Source organism: Electrophorus electricus, chromosome 16 (genome assembly GCF_013358815.1).
Source record: "Electrophorus electricus isolate fEleEle1 chromosome 16, fEleEle1.pri, whole genome shotgun sequence".
Classification (NCBI taxonomy): Eukaryota; Metazoa; Chordata; class Actinopteri; order Gymnotiformes; family Gymnotidae; genus Electrophorus; species Electrophorus electricus.
In genome coordinates, this window is record NC_049550.1 from 12,527,366 (window position 1) to 12,547,892 (window position 20,527).

At 43.4% G+C, this 20,527-nt stretch overlaps 1 protein-coding gene across 3 annotated transcripts in view; it reads left to right on the plus strand.

Annotated features, from left to right (window-relative positions):
• Window positions 1-17,259: 17,259 nt before the first annotated feature.
• dachc (dachshund c) overlaps window positions 17,260-20,527 on the plus strand; it is a 41,634-nt gene continuing 38,366 nt past the window's right edge. For all 3 annotated transcript variants that reach the window (XM_035534955.1, XM_035534954.1, XM_035534956.1), the window contains exon 1: window positions 17,260-18,040. In XM_035534955.1, the coding sequence (XP_035390848.1) occupies window positions 17,502-18,040 (539 nt within the window). In that variant the 5' untranslated portion in view covers window positions 17,260-17,501. The remainder of the gene's footprint in view (window positions 18,041-20,527) is intronic.

A 20,527-nucleotide genomic window follows, 5' to 3' on the forward strand; every position in this document is an offset into this window, starting at 1 on the left:
CGTTTCCCGCTGTCATTTAAAATGTACTTTTACCATTTTGATGCGTGTCTGCAAAAGCTCTTCTTAAGGAATATTTACTTAACGATAAAATTTGGTTTCCTAAAATATATGGCCAGACTACGATATGTATTAGTTCACAACATTTCTGAGCCTTTCTGTAGCCCTCACAGAAACGTATTGAAATAATCCTCATTTGCTGAGCTCCGCTTTTACAAACCTGTTGAGAAGTGGGTTTGGTTCGTAGGGCCAAACACTGGTCTCAAATTAGCATAACAGAAAAACGTTCCCCCAGAGCGACCTTCATTGGGGTCCAACGGCGCCGACAGAGAGAATGGACTATGTCCTTGGCTCCTGCCAGCACAGGGACTAACGTCGCAACGTGTGGTGAGAGGAAACTCAATTAGCCGATTCGTCTTTAATCGCTTCGGCAGTATGGACACGAAGCCTCACAGGGGGAGCGATTGCGCTCCTCAGGGGGCCCGCTGGATGGTTCTCCGGTTAAATATGATTTATTTAAATATGGCGAGCGATCGCTTGGTTTACGTATTACATTTATGGTAATGTAAGAGACGTCTTTAAGAAAATCACCTGTAGTGCAAGCGGTTTATTTTGTCGAATGGCGAGGCGAGTCAATGAATTTGATCCTATGCGCTGAATTGATGTGTTTCATTTCTGACTGTTATTCCAATGTCAATCTGACAGTGATTTTATCCAAATTTGAGTCGCAAGAATGCTGCACAGTTCAGTTGCCTGTAGCCTACCAATTATTTGGCGTGAGACTGCAGCGCATTATGGATGAGGCCTGCGTTATACACATGGGCTTGTTTTTAATTTCTCATAGAGAAGCTTCTCCCTGTTGTTTTGTTTTAATAATAAATTTTTATAAAAGCAATTATGCTCCGTGTGTACTTGATCGATAATGTTGTCTATGGCTATGTCTGAAGTCGTGTATTTTTATTAGAGATGTCACGATACCGATATCACCTTTTCTTTTCCGATATCAATGCCGATATCAAACCTTGACTAACAGCCGATACCAATACTGGTCTGATATGTTTTAATTATTAAACTTTAAAGTGAGTTACTATTTAATTGAAGCACATTTATTTAATTGAAGCTACCATACTCAAATTGATCAAATATTAATACCAACAGTAATACACAGCCACCAGCAGGACTTACATACATAGTTGTTAATTCTTAAGTTCCTAGACTAATTTCAGTATAATATATCAATTTTAACAGAAATCTCTTTATGTGTAAACTATCATTTACTGATAAAATTAGTAACTTAAATGGTCATGTAAAATGTTTATAAACACATAAATGGCTTTACTTCAGTAAGTAATATACACATCTATGTGAAACAATCCACCATCGATCCACCATCGTCCCCGTCCCGAAGAAACCTCGACGCTCCGGCCTCAATGACTACCGCCCTGTTGCCCTCACATCAGTCGTGATGAAGTGCTTTGAAAAGCTAGTCAGAGATTTCATCACATCTTCACTACCAGCCTCCATGGACCCACTGCAGTTTGCATACCACCACAACCGCTCCACTGATGATGCAATTGCACATCTGCTCCACACCACACTGACCCACCTGGACAAAGAGAGGGGTAATTATGTTAAAATGCTGTTTGTCGACTACAGTTCAGCATTTAACACTATCATCCCCTCCCTACTCACTACTAAGTTGGAGGATCTAGGACTGCATACATCCCTGTGCGAATGGATCTCCAACTTCCTAACAGACAGACCACAATCGGTACAGGTGGGCAACTGTGTCTCATCCACCCTCATCCTCAGCACTGGAGCTCCTCAGGGTTGTGTCCTAAGCCCCCTGCTCTACTCACTGCACACCTACGACTGCACAGCCACTTCCAGCTCCACCATCATTGTCAAGTTTGCTGACGACACCGTTGTAATGGGTCTGATCTCGGACAACGATGAGAGGGCCTACCTGGAGGAGATTAAACACCTGGAAAACTGGTGCCAGGAAAATAATCTCCTCCTAAACGTCAGTAAGACAAAGGAGCTGATCGTGGATTGCAGCAAGAAGCAGGAGCGGCACTACCAACCTGTAGTGGAACCACGGTGGAGAAAGTAGATAGTTTCAGGTACCTTGGTGTTCACATCTCGCAGGACCTGTTGGTCCCGCCATACCAACTCCCTGGCAAAGAAGGCTCTTCAGCGTCTTTACCACCTCAGACGCCTAAGAGACTTCAGACTGCCCTCCAAGGTACTGCGGAACTTCTACACCTGCACTATTGAGAGCATCCTCACAGGGAACATCAAAGTCTGGTTTGGGAACAGCACCAAGCAGGACAGACAAGCACTCCAAAGGGTAGGGCGTTCAGCAGAGCACATCACTCACATGGAACTTCCTGACCTGCAGACCATCTACTACAAGTGGTGCCAGACCAAGGCCAGGAGGATTGTGAAGGACCCCACTCATCCCAACAATAGGCTCTTCTCTCTGTTGAGGTCATGGAGGCGCTTTCGCTCCCTGTAGACCAAGACAGAGAGACTGAAGAGGAGCTTCTTCCCACAGGCCATTCGGGCCCTGAATCAGGGAAACTGATCAACTGTGGGGACCACCACCACCATGTAACATAACTGTATACATATTCAATAACTGTATATATATTCAATTACCACCATGTAACATAAAAACTGTAAATATGTCTTTTACAAGATGGATCTGTACATTCTGTACATTGTGTATATATACACACACAACCATATACACTGTACATTGTGTATATAAACATAATATACATATATTGTACATACACTGTAATATATTTTTGTACATATATAGAATATATATTTCTCTATGCACCCCTGTTTTCTTTTCCCTCAGTTTGGACAGAGCACTCTCCACCATTTCACTGCGAGTTATACTGTGTATGACTACGTATGTGACACAAACCGAACTTGAAACTAACCAAACACTGCAAATAACAAAAATGACAATATTACAGTAATTGCAGTGTGAACACGTCTTAGCACCTTTTTTATTATTATTAACTGCACAACCTTTAGCAAGTCTGCAAACACTAATCAGACCCAAACAGCCATCTGCTGATCACTTTGTTCTCACTACATCATAAGGGGAATTCATCAGCATCTCAGCTGCCAGCGTGCTCCTTCTTTCATCAGTGATATCAGAGGCTGTGCTGAAAAGCACCTCATTCTCCACACTTGTGCAGGGTGCAGAGAGAAATTTAACTGCTAGTGCATCCAGGGAGGGAAATCAAGGTTGGTTGACTTTCAGGTAGAGCAAGGGATTCTCTGACCATGGAATAGTTGGATTGCTAATGTAGGTCTGTGTTATCTGTGTTATCTGCTGTGTTATCTTGTGTTTCGTGTGTTTCCTGTGCTTTCCTCCAGGGTTTAATTAGACATACTACAGAGGCTACTCTTGCTTGTGCTTGCAGTATCCACTTTTGGAAACGTCCCTGCTCGCTCTGGTGATGTTTCAGATGTTTCAAACTTACATCCATCTTATCTAACTCTTCTACTGATTCATTTTTCCAAACCTTGAAGCATCTGTAACAATTGTAAAAAAATAAAATAAAATAAAGTAGCGCTCAGATTAACTTACTTAACAGGGGTTTCCTTTTACTTCCTTTTGATATGAAACACTGACATTGAACAAGTAACTTGATCTACACACATAGTGTATGAGTGTAAGAGGTGCAATCATAGCTGCCTTTATAATGTGGATCTAACAGGATTACAACAGAGTGTAATAGCTCAGTCTCCACATCACTAAACTGTTTGTTCGCAGTTGCACAGAGGGGTGCATTTCACACCCTGGTCAGTCTCATTTTCTCCACTGTGAAGATGTATAAGCACACTGACTATCAGAGTCAAATCGCCCAGAGAAGCGGAGGAGGTGCTCACCTCTCTTCACCTTCAATTGATGGATCTTCAGGAGACAGCTAAGGTTTTCTCCAGCTGTCCCCACTGAGTTGCGTGTAATGCGGCTGGCAGGTCCTGCCCCGCTGAATATGCACAAAGGGCCCATTGAATATGCAGGGCCATTTCTGATCAAGGAAGCTCTTGATCACATAGTGCATACTATGCCTTGCTTGCAAAGCTTGCTGGAGGTGTTTAGGATGCATATTTAATTCAACTTGAATGTCCTGTGGGCATGAATAAATGACTGCAGAGTGCTTAAAGTGACCCACAGCATTTCTGCAGGTAGCGAGTGCATCACTTACACTGCGCTTCCGTTCACAATTAGCTGCAACGTGTGTGCAAAGCGCCCTAAACTTATGACTCCAAGTTGACTGCTTTTTCGTTGTTGCAAGCATCATTTTGTAAGAAGATATGGACTTGGCACTTTTAGCATTGTTTAGCATCTCTTCTCTAGCTGCTGCAAGTGACTCCAAACCAAACATTTACAACAAATGAAAGTGGCAGGTCATCTAATTCCATAAATTCAAATAGTTTCTGTAATTCGATTTGCTCTATTTTTGTTGTTTTTATACTAATGCTCACAGATACAGCGTGTTTTTCTTCTGGCACGGGTGTTCTGAATAAATTCTTCATATTCCTTCTCATGATACTTCTGCTCATGTTTTATGAAGTTTGTTGTATTTAAGTTTACAGGACTAGTACCTCCTCCAGATACTTGTTTTATACACATGGCCATTTGTCCCCTTTAGTGTGAAGTACTTCCACATAGCCAACATAGTAGAAACACCCACATTTGCTTTGCTAAACAGCTCGTTATATTGTAGTATCAGCAATGGAGATGATGCAGAAGATGTTTTCTGCTCCAGCAACAGCTCTTCATTTGCAGCATTGCAGAATTTAACAACGTGCGCGCGCACATGCACGCATATACACACGCAGACACTGCAAGCAAGCAAGCAGATTGGGAGGCTCTACTATATGGAAACGGAGAGGGTTAACTAAAATTCACACACATGATAAGCCACTACTTAAACTATTACAACTACTAAATAACATGACTACTAAATAACCAGAGAGGACACAGACACAACAATGGCACAATAGGGAAATAGCAATAATAGCAAAAACATTACATTTAACTAATTTCAGGTAGAGCAAGGGATTCCCTGACCATGGAATAGTTGGGTTGCTAAGGTAAGTCTGCACTTGAAGACGCACGGCACCTTGGGAAGCCTAGCCATACACTCTCCATTCTCTTTCTTTCTCACTGACCAGTGGCGGATGCCACAATATATTAGCTAGAAGGGGTGGAGCTGTAATGATCTATTTTGGGGAAGAAAAAACCCATCAAATAGCTGGCATTTCTCATAACTGTGAGGTAGTTTATTGTGTCATTTGTCTTTTTTCCCTATTGTATCTGCAATATGTGAGTTTGTTTGACCATCAGGAGGAGATAAGCAATAGATTGATTATAGTAATGTAGTTACTAGCAAGCTAGTTCACCTACACATTGTGCTCACTGCTCAGGGAGTCTGTGTGTCATGCAGCTGTAGATATAAAACTGTAAAATATACTGTAGCACTATTTCCAGCTATACTACCAAAGTTGCTGTGTCACTGTTTCAATTTAGACGACACAGACACTGCAGAGCTTGTCTGACTGGGAGGAGGTTAGGTTGGCATTCAGCCATGTAACTTAGCCTTTAGTAGTGTAGAAGTAGGTCTACCTTTTTTTGTGATTGTTTCAGTTTGCATCTACTCTTGACAAGGATTAAGATATTTGCATGGCTAGGCAAATAGTGGCCAAAAGAATATACTGAATCCACTTAAATCAGCACTTGCTGCATTTTTTATGCAAATGAGAACATTTCCCAATATTTCCATATTCATTATGTAGGCCTGTGTATTAAGTTTGGCTGGTTCATAGTCTATTTGATATGTGTCAACAAACATTATCTAGGTTACTCAAAAGATTAGTAATATGAGCACGTCATATCTTTAGTGTTTGTTTCAGTAGTATTGAATTTAATCACATAGCCCACGTACACTCACCAGCCTCTTTATTAGGTACACATTGCTAGTACCAGGTTGGACCCCCTTTTGCCTTTAGAACTTTGGTCCATATTGGCATGATAACATCACACAGTTGCTGCAGATTTGTTGGCTGCACATCCTTGATGTGAATCTCCTGTTTCACCACATCCCAAAGGTGCTCTATTGGATTGAGATCTGGTGACTGTGGAGGCCATTTGAGTACAATGAACTGATTGTCATGTTCAAGAATCCAGTTTGGGATGATTTGAGCTTTGTGACTTGGTGCATTATCCTGCTGGAAGTAGCCATCAGAAGATGGGTCACTGTGGTCATAAAGGGATGGACATGGTCAGCAACAATACTGAGGTAGACTGTGGGGTTTAAATGATGCTCAGTTGGTATTAAGAGGCCAAAGTGTCCCAAGAAAATATCCCCCACACCATTACACCACCACGACCAGCCTGAACTTGCAGGATGGAGCCACGCTTTCATGTTGTTTACTTCAAATTGTGACCCTGGCCTGTTGCTTGTTGTTAGATGGCAAGGGTGGCACTCGGTGTGGTCTTCTGCTGCTGTTGGCCGTCTGCTTGCAGACTCAATGTGTGCTCAGAGATGCTCTTCCTTATATCTCTGTTGTTACGAGTGGTTATTTGAGTTGCTGTTGCCTTTCTGTCAGCTCAAACGAGTCTAGTCATTTTCCTCTGAACTCTGGCATCAACAAGACATTTTCACCTAGAGAACTATCACTCACTGGATATTTTTTATTTCTCGGACCATTCATTGTATATCCTGTGCATGAAAATCCCAGTAGATCAGCAGTTTCTGAAATACTCAGACCAGCAAATACTTTAACACCAACAACCGCGTTCATATAACTCATCTTTTTCCCCCATTCTGATGCACGGCTTGATTGATTAGATACTGGCATTAATGAGCAGTTGAAGAGTTGAACCCTAATAAAGTGGCAGGTAAGTGAATATCACTCCTATGATAAACAGGTCGCACAATTTCAGCAATGCACCAAACTTCGTGCACTTTTCCCTCATTCTTCATTAACCTACTTATTACACACATATTTTTCCTATTGCAGAAATGTTCTTGTAATCAACATGCAGTCTAAGCAAAGTTTTATACTCGTTTGCCTAAAGCTCTACCAGTATGTTCAGGCTCATGTCTAACAAAGTTGTTTTTTTCCTCCCTGTTTTGAGTTTCATGTTAGCATTCCAGGTATGTATCAAAAACACACCATCCATTAGCTGCAATACTGGGACCCTAAATGACTTGAACCAGTGACAAGCATGACATGGCATCATTTCCTGGAGAGCCCAACGTTTGCTTTTACTTTTAAAGGAGTGGGACTGAGAAAATGTTCAACCCATATATTTTTTGTGAATCATTTCACTTTCATAAAAATATGCCCGTGTATGATTGGACAGTGTAATCTGTGGAGTAAATCACCTTATCTGTAAAAGGTAAGCTTTATGTTTTCTTGTCTTATGTGGTAAACGTGGTAGATTAATTTCTTAAAACTTAACTGGGTCTCATGTAAGGTAACTGAGTGACACTTTGCTACTCAGTCAGCATATAGAGCACTTTCCAGGTTTCACCGTGGGTCATAACATATCTCAACCTCCAACCGAATCACCTTTAACAAAGTCAGAAATTCCGACTGAACGTGGAGAGTGATGGGGGATGCTCATGGGAATGACAGGTGTTATCAACAAAAAAGAATCAGGCGTGTCCCTTCATGAAGTCGACTAATGACGTGCAACAGCAGGGGTAGCTGGTTTATTTCGCTCCACGAATTAACACCAGGAAAGGTTGCCACAGTGACAGTGACATCACTCACAAGTATGGCTAAGTAACTGCGGTTTAGGTCGTTTGTCATCTTGGCTTGAGTGTTCATATACTGCACTCATGTATAACGCTTGAAAACCCACCTCGTCCAAGTTTAAAGCCAAGCAGAAGCAAATGTTTATATGTGAAAGCTAGCTGCTAGGCTGCTAGTTAGCGCTACGAGCAATCAGAACGACTGGTCAATGGATAGTGCACCAGAGGGGTGAGCTGCTCAGTGAGCGACGCACCAATATCCACTTATGATGCTAAAGCGGTCAAATGATAGTTACACTTTTCCCTGACCTTTTGGGGTATTCTTTTATGGAAAATGGAAGTATGTTCTCTTTGCACTTCCTACAGTAAAATAAATGTTTTTCTTCCATTAAAAAAACAAACATTTCATATATTATATCACAAGGATTCGATGTATATCAATGCTTTCAATCAGTGCTTGAAAAGTGAATTGAATGTGGTTATTAGGGGGGTTGGAGACACACTGACTTTGTTGAAATTGGAAAGTTTCCAAAAACCCAATCCAAATGCACAATTAAGTATGTCTACCTTGATGTGTAATCATCATAGCCTATATCCAGGCTCTAATGCACGTATTAATTGCTTTAATTAGTGAGGCAATTAAATGAAACACAATGTCGTGGCCTAATAATGCATCAACCTTCAGAGAATGTTTATGTAAATTCCCCTGTGTTCTGTTTCAGTTAATGAAATGTTTGTAATTAAATTGGAATTTTGTGTGATCAAGTATGTAATGATCAATAGTTTCTCCATAATATTAATAATTTTATCTTTTAACCTTTCAAGCGATGCAACAGGGTGTTTTGTTCACAGGTATGTGGAAAGCATCTGGTATTAATCTAAAGTTGATGAACATGGGAAAAACCCTTGCACAAGGTTAATTGGAAGTCTAAAATGTATAATACTAATTATTTTAATAAACCCAAATTAATTTTGAAGTTCGTTATTTATTTTTTGAATCTAAATATGTGCAATAAAAATCTATTTGACCTCAACAAAGGACTGTGCTTGAAGGATTCATACAACTAAACAGACTTCAGGTAATAACTTTGCAACAGACAGACCAGAGCCTTTTAACGGCTCCGAGCGCCACGCTATCCATAACCAACACATCTCAACCAGCACGCACCTTTTCCCACTTTTATTGCTCGTTAGTCCAACCTACCCAGACGTCCGAATGGCGAGCACGTCTGAACAGTTCTCCAAAGGCCTACTAGCATCGCAGATGATGGACTCTTCTGCTAGGCATAGCCCGAAGTGCAGTGCACCACTAGACCTATTCCTGGAAATAAACCCGCGCGGGAACGAGCCACGAGCGGAAATGGCACACTTGTGATTGGGTATCAGAGAAGACCAGCCTTAGCCGATCGTACTAGAATTAAGCTTTATGTCAAAGGCGTCCAGCTCGAACTCCTCCTGGATGTCGGCTATTTCCAACTTCATCCGAAGTGCATCAATTCCCATTACTTGCGAATGATCGGCTTACGCGGCTGTCAGCTAGGCGCCCGTTTCATCACCGACGCCGTTTAAATGCCGCTCCGACTCTCATTAACCCGCGCGGCAGCTCCGCGGACGTCTCCGCGCGTCCGAGTCGCGCTCCCTGCTAGACAAACAAAGAGGCTGATGCCGGAGCTGGTGTTGTGACAGCGCTATTTATAATGATTAATGAGCCCGTGTTTTACTTGATTACGCCGCTGCCAAGTCTCAATACTTGTTTCAATTAGCGCTGCGAAGGTCGCTAGACCAGTCGCTCACCCCCGCGCGCATAATCTATTCCCATTAGCGGCGATACAGGGGGCATATCCCATCCTATTTGCCCCCGTGTTCATGCGGATAACCAGCTGAAGTAAACCATGCTGAAGTAAAACACACTCTTACTCTTACATTATTACAAACTTTTAAGAATGATCGCGATGATGGCTTGTGTTTGACTGGCCCGGAGGGGATGAAGTCACTGACCTGTTCATGCAAGAGACTCCCAGCTCCGCTCTAGCATTAATTAAGGTGGAGAGAAGTGATATTTATGCGTTATAAAACTGAGCAGTAAGTGCGTTACTCGGGTCAGACATTGTTGTCGACAGCACCAGAAGCAACCTGTCATTTTCTATCAGGCCCACCTTGTTGTGGCTCCACAGGCCGAATTTAACGAGTGCTGTGCTGCACTCGTTAAAGTGACAGTTTTACAGAACAAGAGCTTGCTAGTTTCTCTAATCGACACGTAGATGCGTTGGGCAGACGTAAAAATAATTGTAAAAAATAACTTATACTATCCGATTCTGATGGTTTTGACGGTATTACTTTTTTTTGTGGTGATCGGAGGTTCTCTTACCGTTTTCTCCATTTCTTTCCCACTGTGATTAAAATTTACATTTGAAACAGCAATGTAGTTGCTTTTAAGCCTGACCATCCATCCGCATACGTTAGGGTTGCGCTCTGACCCCGTTTTCAGGGAGAGTTAGCGCCGTGTCTTTCCTCTAAACGGCCCCTTTCCCCCAAACTCAATCTCCGTTGACAGACGCTCCGCCATATGAAGCGGCCGTCTCCAAGGCCGCGCGCGGGCGTTTAGGTTGACAGGCCTCGCGCGCGCTGGCTTGATTCATACGGTCGCGAGGCGATTCACGTGGCGCGTAGTTCCGATTCGAATACTTCGACTGTAGTAGCTGAATGAGTTACGCCCTTCATTTCATTTGTGGCAAAATGAGTAGACAGGGCACTGGGCTCGGTGTTTATGATTTTCGTATCCAGCCCCTTTTAACACATCAGAAATGTCGGTCATAGTGTTAGAGGAAGCTAGACATTTCAGCATAAACACAGATTGCTCCTTTGCACAGATCTGAGATGACCAGACTGCTGTGTTGACTAACTGTAAAAGTGAAAGTTAAGATTTTCCTGCAGAAACCTGGTTCATGATGAGCGTGAAAGGGCTTCTTTCCCGGTTGCGTGAGGGGTTTGTATGTGTGTGTGTGTGTGTGTGTGTGTGTCCTTATCCACGGCTTCTTCACTTATGAGCATGAGTGAAGGTTATTTGCCAGCTGAAGGAGCCTTCTAGTTTGGGTGTGATGGATGTTACAGGGAGTGAACGCACTAGGGGGCCAGGGCCTGGCTGCCTGTGTGCAAGGGAGTGAGAAAGAGCGATAGAGAGAAGATGCTCTATGATCTGTGAAGAACCTTAGAAAGAGAGAGAGAGCGAGAGAGACTGTGAGTACAAAAAGAGAGAGTGTGGGGGAGAAAGCAGGCGAGAGCAAAAGAAAGTGGGAGAGAGAAAGTGAGGGGGTGGGGAGAGAGAGAGAGAGAGAGAGAGAGAGAGAGAGAGAGAGAGAGAGTACCCACCTAAGTGTAGGCCACAGTACTTATGGAACTGATCCATCAAACTCAGCACGCTGCTAAGCACGAGTGAATAACCCTCGGCCTCTCTCTCGCTCTCTCTCTCCGCCCTGGGATGAAAGAATAAAAAATCATGCCACCGCAAAGGCTGCAGGAGTCAGGGAGAGCACTCCGCTTCTCTGCGAGGCATCAGAGGAAGTGCCTTCGTTCAAAACGCACTTCTGCCACAGCCTGGGTCATAATGGAATAAATGAAACATGATCACAGGCCACTTATCTCAAATGCCTGTACTGTATTTGTTGGTGTTAGTGACTTTTGGATATGCTGGACATTCACTCACAGGGCTAGTTTAACACCACAATACAGTAATCAGCCAGCTTCCACCCACATGTTGAAATGAATGACACAGGTATGCAAACAACACGGGCAAATTCTTCTTATTATTACCCAGAATGTAGGACCTCCAGAACTGTGGACATTTATCAGCATGTCACCTTTTAACTTTGTTGTAGCACAGGGGTTTTGAAATGTTTGTGTGCTACTGCAAATGCCGTCAGGAATGATTGTGCAAGTGGGAGTTCTCTTGGCCCACTCTTTCCATGCATAATTAACCAAATTTGATTGGAAATGGACTTGACTTTGATTGGAACTGCACTTCTGGAGTTGATGGTTAATGAATGCAAATCAGCTGTCTTACCTTGCTAAGATTAATTTCAGCCAGTTATTTAAAACACACACACACACACACACACACACACAATGCTTGCTTGCAAGAATGGGGTATAAGGAGTTAAAAAGGGTAAGACTTTTCCAGCTCTATAGCAGCTTTGGAACTGATGTATCGAGGGCAGATCTTCTCTCCCTGACCGTGGTCACAAGTGACAGTCAGGGTTATGCATTCCAGTGAACACATCAAACAATGGCCGCATATATTTTTGTCTTACATGTGTTAGGTAGCAGCACAGAGGCTGCCGCTATGCCTAGTTTGTGTTAGCTGTCTCCTTCAGTGACACATTTCTGTTGGTGCTCATACCAACTACGCATGTTTAAAGTTTGGTTCAACATAGTTGCTGAATACTTTGTCGTAAGATTCATTATTAATAATCTGGAGGTTTAAGAGGTTCATTTGCATTTTCCAGCTGCTTACAATCTCACCCTCCCTGTGTTTTATGGCCTGAGAAAAAGAGGAGTCTACCCATTTTGAGCCTTTGGGTTTTCCAGTGTTGTTTTCTTATTAAAGATTAGTGCGAGATGCCCATGCTGTAATAAAGGGTGCTCTGCCTCTAGCTTTGCCTGAATTGTTGCATCAAAAGTAGGATAGAAGACCTCTGCTCTAGTTCAGCAAAGAGGCAGACAAAGGGGTAGATTGCCATCAAGACTGACCAGGTCCTGGTACAATCACCAACAGCCCTGGACACTGCTGAGCTGAAACTGATAGTGGCGAGGAAGGGGTAGCACTGCACTGCAGAGAAGTCAGTGGCAACCACAGGAAGCTGGATAGAAGATGCCCACACACTGTCGGCCTGCTGGACAGACAAGGATTACCATCACATCAACGCCATCACCGTGACAGGCTTTTGCCCTCTGTCTCACACTGACGAGACACTTGGACATGAGGCGAAGGCTATGGCAATTTGGGATGAACCTGCTGGACTCTGTAAAGTGCACACCACTTTCAAGCAACTGAAGGATTGCGTGCTCGCGAATGCTGCCATGTTGTGCACCTGGAAAACCTGTCAGTGTGCATGCCTGACTTTGACAGTGCACTGGCTTGTATGCACAAGGTATTCATTGTTATCAAAGCAGATGTATTAAGACTTAACCCAGTCAGGTGTAGTCCCCTTCAACGGCAAATGAGTGTCCTGGTGAGTGTCTCAGGGTTCATTCAGTTTTTGTTCACATTCGTTGAATGTTTTTGCCAGCTGCAGAGAGTCTCTTCAGTCTTCGGGGGCCTGCCTGCTCTATAGTCTTTTATAAAACTAGTGTAAGTGCAAATTTCTTTTGCTCTGATAAAGCACCCTGAGCCTCTTTCTATAGCTGTGCTTTGTGCTAGAATGTGTGTGTATGTGTGTGTGTGTGTGTGTGTGTGTGTGTGTGTGTGTGTGTGTGTGTGTGTGTATATATGTGTTTGATCCCTAAACATATCCATCTATTCTAATGTAACGAAGGACATGTTTGAAGCAGACCACCCGAAAAAATGCCATCTATCCTGCATTGACAATGCAGTGGCCACATTTTGGCAGTGTTTGAATTATGGCACCAAGCGTCAGTGACCGCGGCGAACTCCATCCTCTCCTGAAGGACCTTTGTGGAAATGATGCGATTAATCTAGCAGTGGAGGTGTGTGCATGGCAAGGAGAATTAAATTACCAGGCACTCATATTTATCAAGCTTCTCAAAGCAGGAGAGCTGATCTGGGATCAGGTTCCTGCTATCCATGTGGTCATATCTATCAAGAGCAGTGTTGTGGTAGAGAAAAATGGGAAATGCAACCCCAGGTCTTCTATAGGGACAACATAATATTAAGTGCTGTGGGTTTGGCTCTTGCCTGATGAAGGTTGTCTTAATGGGGTTGTAGCATAATGTATGAATAGGTGCTTTCTCCCTCAGACACAGTGTCCTGTTGACTATAGTGAAGGGTGATGTGAGGTGAAAAGGAACATTCCTGCACTTTTGTTAAGTGAATATTATAGGAGGTTATGGGAATGCCCATTTTCAGTGAAACATCAACATTAGCTCAATGATCGATGCAGCACTATGAATAAAACATGTGTTTTGTGGGATGTGTGATCAAGTCTATATAGATCATGTACAGTGGATGGTAAAGCCCATGTAATCTATGTATGCATACATGCGCGTGTACACACACACACACACACACACACAGTCTCTCTTTGTTGGTCATCGTGATGCCTGTAATGCTGGTTTGTCATTTATCAGCCACTTAAGGTCCTCCTAGCCCTCTCTCATGATCTCATACAGTCGCAGTTCCCTCATTGATCGTGACTCATACATGCAGGCACTGAATGTACATTATAACAAACGTTCTCTTTGCGTTGCAGAGGAGCAGAGGCAGGTCGATGATGAGAAGGCCAAGGAATAGACTCCAGCTGGAACACTCACAGAAAAGTCAATGAAGAGCTCACCACGATGAGGGAGTCAGACGAGACCACATGTACTAGTCCCACCACTGTCACTTGTTATTTATCCATCTGATTGCTGGTTTGTGTTCATATTTTTTATACTTGAACCAGCATAACTCTTCAGTTAATCACTTTTGCCTTTACACCTTGGACTTGCTAATGCACTTTATCTTACTGTGAGCCTCTGTATGAAATGTTAAGTTTCATTGATTGTCTGGGAATCAATCCTACTATGGATCCTGTGTCTGCTAAGTTTCTGTCTTAGAGGTCTGTGTCTCCTAAGTCCCTGTCTTAGAAGACTAAATTCCTCCTGAGTTCAAAAGGGATACATCTGAAGCATATGCTGTTTGACAAGTGAGCATAACAAGGCTAAATATTGCTTATTATATGAGGTAAACTATTCAGATTGGATATACAAGTGTGGATACTGTTTATATGCTTCTCATGGTTACTTGCTGATAGTATTAATAGCTTAATTAACTGAGAACTGTAAATTATACTTGTCACCCACTTAATTAGAAGCATTTATTGAACCTAAGGCACACAGTTAGTGACAGTGATGTCAGATCCAGCTTGTGTTATCCATTCCTCAGTTCTTCAACGATGATCATCTTCCGACATGTTCTTCGTTGGTCATCTTCAGACGTGCTAGCACTGTTGGATATTTTCCAGGGACAGTCCTCTCTCTGATCAGCAGGAACAATAATCCATGTAAAAACCTCCAGGAGCACTGCCGTGTCCTGCAGTCCTTCATGTTCTGCACCCAGAGTGGCGGTACAACCATACCCTAGTCAGCATGCAGCCTGGTTCACTGTGCTCAGAACCTCACCACCAGCGAACTGGGGAAACAGTGCCTGGCAGAGAGTCCATGATGATAGACTGTCTACAGAAAACTCTGTAATTGTACACCTATAAAATGCACTCTTTTGATAGCGGAACCTAAAAGAGTGGACAGTGAGCACAGGTACAAGGTAGGTGTTTTATAAAAAAAGTGCATAATGACGGTATGGGTTCGTGGTGACCCTTATGTGCGTCTCCCTGTCAAATGTTGTTTTAACATCATGATCCACAATACAAAGTGTGTTGACTGGTGGAATTATGCGGTCCCTTTGTGTTGAACTGAAACATATTTACTATAATCGTGGATAACTCTTCATGACATAACCACCTGTCCTGAATTCAGGGCTTTTACATGAACTGACTGCAAATAAGGATTACGCTGTTAGATGAAAAAAAACATCACGTTTTACCTGAGACTTGTAGTTTTGTCCACGGTGTGTGACTGCTCACGAGTTGGAATCTGTTTGTTGAAAGCTACTGTTTCACTATCAAGACACAGATGCCGACAGCAATGGAAAATGTTGTAAAATGTCACAACAATGCTAAATCCAGGCGACAGGCTTAAGTGGTGCTGAAACTGGGGACACCAGAGACTTCCTGCTAATTGTGTTGGATATCAGGGGCCTCGGTGTGTGGTGGGTTTTGACAGTATTAATTTAGATGAATGCTCTCTTCCTCCAGAGACACTGCTCGTAATGACTGGGGAATTAAATGATGTGGAGATGGAATATTATTCATTACAAAAAGGAAAAACACACAATGCCTGTGTGTTCTCTGCCAGTCAAATAAAACCATTTAAGACACCATTCCATATTAAATGATTTACAAAGAGATGTTACACTGCATGCGTGATCAATTTGAACACATTAAAATATTTGCACATACAGGTTTGATGTTTTGGTATCTTATTGGAGCCTGTCAAATTCTTCTATCAACCAGTTATGCACCACCAATACAGTACACATTCAGTACAGGCCTGTACTGAATGTGTAAAATAGGTTAGTAAACTAAATGAATATTAAACTCTTTGTATTGGTTTCCTTGCAGCACATTAATCCAAACAAGTTTGTGGTGTTTTTATAAGAAAAGAGGGTGCTGGAGAACGGTGGCGTTGGTTAAGTATTTCATGATGAGTGTAAGTGCTTGTTATTTAAGTCGCTGGACTCTCTCAAAGGTGTTCCCAATAGATGGCACTATAATCTATGCCACCTCCTGCCTGCGCGTTTGAGACAGTATAATTCCAAAGTAACTCAGAATATTCAAAAGCAAGTAGTTACAGTAATCAGTAGCCAATTAATAGTATTTATTTGTACTTTTCCCCACCTCTTAATTAAAACCCGTGTTTGTTTCAGATCTCTCTTCTTAAAGTTCATCAATTATATTTTGATACCTCCAATGTCCATAAGGGGATGATGTATAATTGCCTTAATCATTTCTTATTCAAATTTTCACCATGCTTTCTAAAGCATATCAATTTTGTTAATACCATGTAATTAAAATATGTCAGTGCACTACAAGGCTCGAGCTGTATTAATGACCGTGAAAATTGTTTTAATTAAATAGCCAATTATAGTAAAGCCCCAACCATGAGAATTGACATTTAAATGAGCTTTATTTAAATTGCTTTCAGTATTGTTTCATCAGAAGTTCTCACGCAGGGAATTAATCACTTGCCCGCGTGAATGCAGTCCAGTCTGCTCGCAATGACGTAAAGTATTGAATGACCCTTATTTCTCTAAACGAGCGTACGATTTCATTTTTCCAATTTTCTGTTTTGTTTTGTTTTTTTAAATAAAAAGTAGCATTTTGTTCCTTTGTTTCTTTCTACCCAAATCTATTACCGCTTTTAGGAATATTTGACCATTTATCGTTGCAAACCGAACCTAAAGGAATTCAAAACGTCCTTGTTTCTTCGGTTTTGTTTGCTTCTGCTGTTCTTAAAACTGGCTGTTTAACTGACCTGTTCATTCATGAGAACAAATAAAAGTTGATTGTTTTTTTTTTGTTTTTTTTGTTTTTTTGCTCTTCCGCGCGCTACCTGCTTGGCCCGGGATAGAACGCCCGTGCGCGCAGCGTCTCATTCCTCGGCTCCTCCTCCGCGCGTGTGACAGACACGAGCCGTCCCGGGCGCGAGCTGCGTTAGTGCGTACCACTTACTGCTGCTGTCACTCTCGAGCTTTGATCGATGCGGTGACGCACCGACGTTATCTCGCGCTTCCGCCGCCAGGCAGTTTTCACTTTTAAAACCAAAACCAACTTTGTCGTTTGAGTTGCCGAAGTTCGTTTTTCATTTCTCCTGCTTTATCGCTCTTGGTTCAGTCGCTTGCCTCTGAAAGTTATCCTTTTGCGTGCTTGTTTGACCATGGCCACGTCGGTTCCTTTATTGCCCTCCGCTCCGCTTGCTCACGCGCCTCCGATCTCGGTCTCTGCGTCCACCAACTCCTCGAGTCCAGCGACCCTCTCGCCGTCGCCGTCGGTCGCACCCTCAGGACCGGGTCTTTTTCGCTCGGAGTTGCTTTCCTCCGCAAGCCCGGCCATCCCCGTGGGCAGTCTGCCGAACAAGCCCGTGTACTCCACCCCGTCGCCGGTCGAGAACACCCCGCAGAACAACGAATGTCGCATGGTTGAGGTACGGGGCGCCAAGCTCGCCTCCTTTACGGTCAACGGCAGGGAGCTCATTTGTCTGCCGCAAGCGTTCGACCTCTTTCTGAAGCACTTAGTCGGTGGGCTGCACACCGTGTACACGAAGCTCAAACGGCTGGAGATAACGCCGGTGGTGTGCAACGTGGAGCAGGTGCGCATCCTGCGGGGTCTGGGCGCGATTCAGCCCGGAGTTAATCGCTGCAAACTCATCTCGAGGAAAGACTTCGAGGTTCTTTACAACGACTGCACCAACGCAAGGTGGGCTTCGCGTTTTCTGCCGAAGTTTCATTTTTGTCTACAGTTTGTGGTTTACCGAACTGCAGAGAGTGATACTTGCCTCCTTTGAGCGTTCAGATGAGCGAAAGAGAGCAAACGAGCTCGATGTGTGGTATAAAACTCATTGCTCCCAGTGCAACTGTGATAAGGCGCTCGACCTTTGATGTTTTATTGTGATCATATAAGTGTGATTGATAATAAGTTGTTTTGTCTTGCTCAGCACATTAGCGGTCATCGGGTTGTTGTCATAACTATGTTTTAGATACTTTTTCATGCAACGAGTCTTGCAGGCTAAACCTCCGGTTGACTTTTAATAGGACTTTAGAACACGTGCCAGTCTGGAGTACTGGACAGAGCCGACGCCTCATACACCGCACATCAGTCCTGTAGAGCTGCCGTTGATAACCCTCCAAGACTTCTGTGTGTGTGTGCGTGTGTGTGTGTGTGTGTGTGTGTGTGTGTGTGAGAGAGAGAGAGAGAGAGAGAGAGAGAGAGAGAGAGAGAGAGAGACAGAGAGAGAGAGAGAGAGAGAGAGAGAGAGAGAGAGAGAGAGAGAGAGTGAGTAAGGGGGGTTAAACATGAGTGTGCGAACGGTGAAGGACAACTTGTCTATTTCCAGCGCAATCAGGTCTAATGCGTCCCTATTGATAACATGTCACGACTTAATTCGCTCGGCCTAACCCAGCCTGCAGATATGTGCGTGTCATTACTGCTTGCGCTCACCAAATGCTGAGGACATTGAACTTTTCTGTGAAAAATAGCTTAGGGGAACTAGTAATATACATTTATAAGAAATATAAAATCTTTATAAGCATACGCCAGTGATATCTTACATCATACTGTTGTCATACATCATACTATATATATACACACACACACACGTCTTAAAGAGACCACCATTATTTATTTTTCAATTTCTCAGTTGCTGTATCATATTCAATTGCGACCAGTCATTCAGATCAAGTCGGCTACTACACAAATAGGTAATCAAATGAGTAATAACGCAATTAACGTATTTTCATTCGTGCAGCGTGTGTTTATGCTCAGCTGTCCGCGTGTGTGCCTGCGCGTGCGAAGTTCAAAGCACGCGTTTGTGCACTTGTCAAACTCGCGTCAGGGCGCGATTTGGCAACAGCAGCGTCCAGCTACACGCTTATCAAGGCGCGCGTTTAGGAAGCCGCCGGTCTCGGTGAGACGTTAAACGATTGTGACACGAGCCACCGGGAGCACGTGAGCGTGTCTGGCTGGATAAAACGATCCCTGCCTGCTCTCGCGCTCTCGGGCTATGTCTAATATAGTCACGAGAAGAAATTGATTCTCCACAGAAATTAATTAATTTTTCATAAAGCCCAGAGCGGCAGTTTAAAAGGGGCGCGCTCTAACCGTGCTTTTTCTCTCTCCGTCTTATTCCCGCTTTTCTCCTTGTTGAATTGTGGCCTAATCGTGTTAATACTTCTCGCCCCGAGGATGAAAAGATAATTTTACGAATGCATTTCGAAATTTGCATCACTGCGTTATGATGAAATTATGCAAAACTGCTCGTCTGCTCGTCCCCGGAACAGCTAATTAGGATTTATATGGCGCGAGGAGGTGTTTAGAAACGTGAACGGAGGCTTGACCAAACGAGCAGAAAATTGAAAACGACCAGGCAGAAAGTTTTAAACGGTCTTCTTTTTTGTGTTATGACTATTTAAGCCCCCCCACCCCCGTTTCTGTGTCCTTATTGTTTTCGCTTTGGCAGAGTTGTCTGTCTCAGATGACAAGAACACCCGAAGCCGGGTACAGTGGAGAGATGCTCCGCTTACAAGCGCTAAAACCTTAGATCACCGCAGGGACCGCGCCGCCTCGCAGCCCTCTGAAGGCCGCAGGGCAAGGGATGTTAACTGAATCCGGACGGCGTGTCGTGAGGTGCGGTGCGGTGCGGGTCAGAAGTGACTCATAGTGAGTCAAGGTTACGCACCGCTTCTTGAACTCGCGGTAACAGCATCGTACAGCATCACCGGCATAATGTCATCCAAACCTTCCCTGAAATAGACCATAAAAGGAACAGTACTTACAGGAAAATGCTGCAGTGATTTTAGGCAATAAAGGCTCACTCTCTCTTTCTCTCTCTCTCTCTCTCTCTCTCTCTCTCTCTCTCTCTTTCTCTCTCTCTCTCTCTCTCTCTCTCTCTCTCTCTCTCTCTCTCTCTCACTAACTCACACACACACATTTGCATGCACACATGCTTGTTCTCTCTCTCTGCCACACACAACATAATCTCTTTGGCTCTCTCTCTCTCTCTCTCTCTCTCTCTCTCTCTCTCTCTCTCTCTCTCTCTCTCTCTCTCTCTCTCTCTCTCTCTCTCAAACGTACACATACACCAATATATCACTTTTACCTCAGTGATGGCTGTAGCAGTAACACTGTGTACGTCTCTGTAGACACATCTCTACTACAGTGCATCATCTCACGCTCACTCTCCCTGTC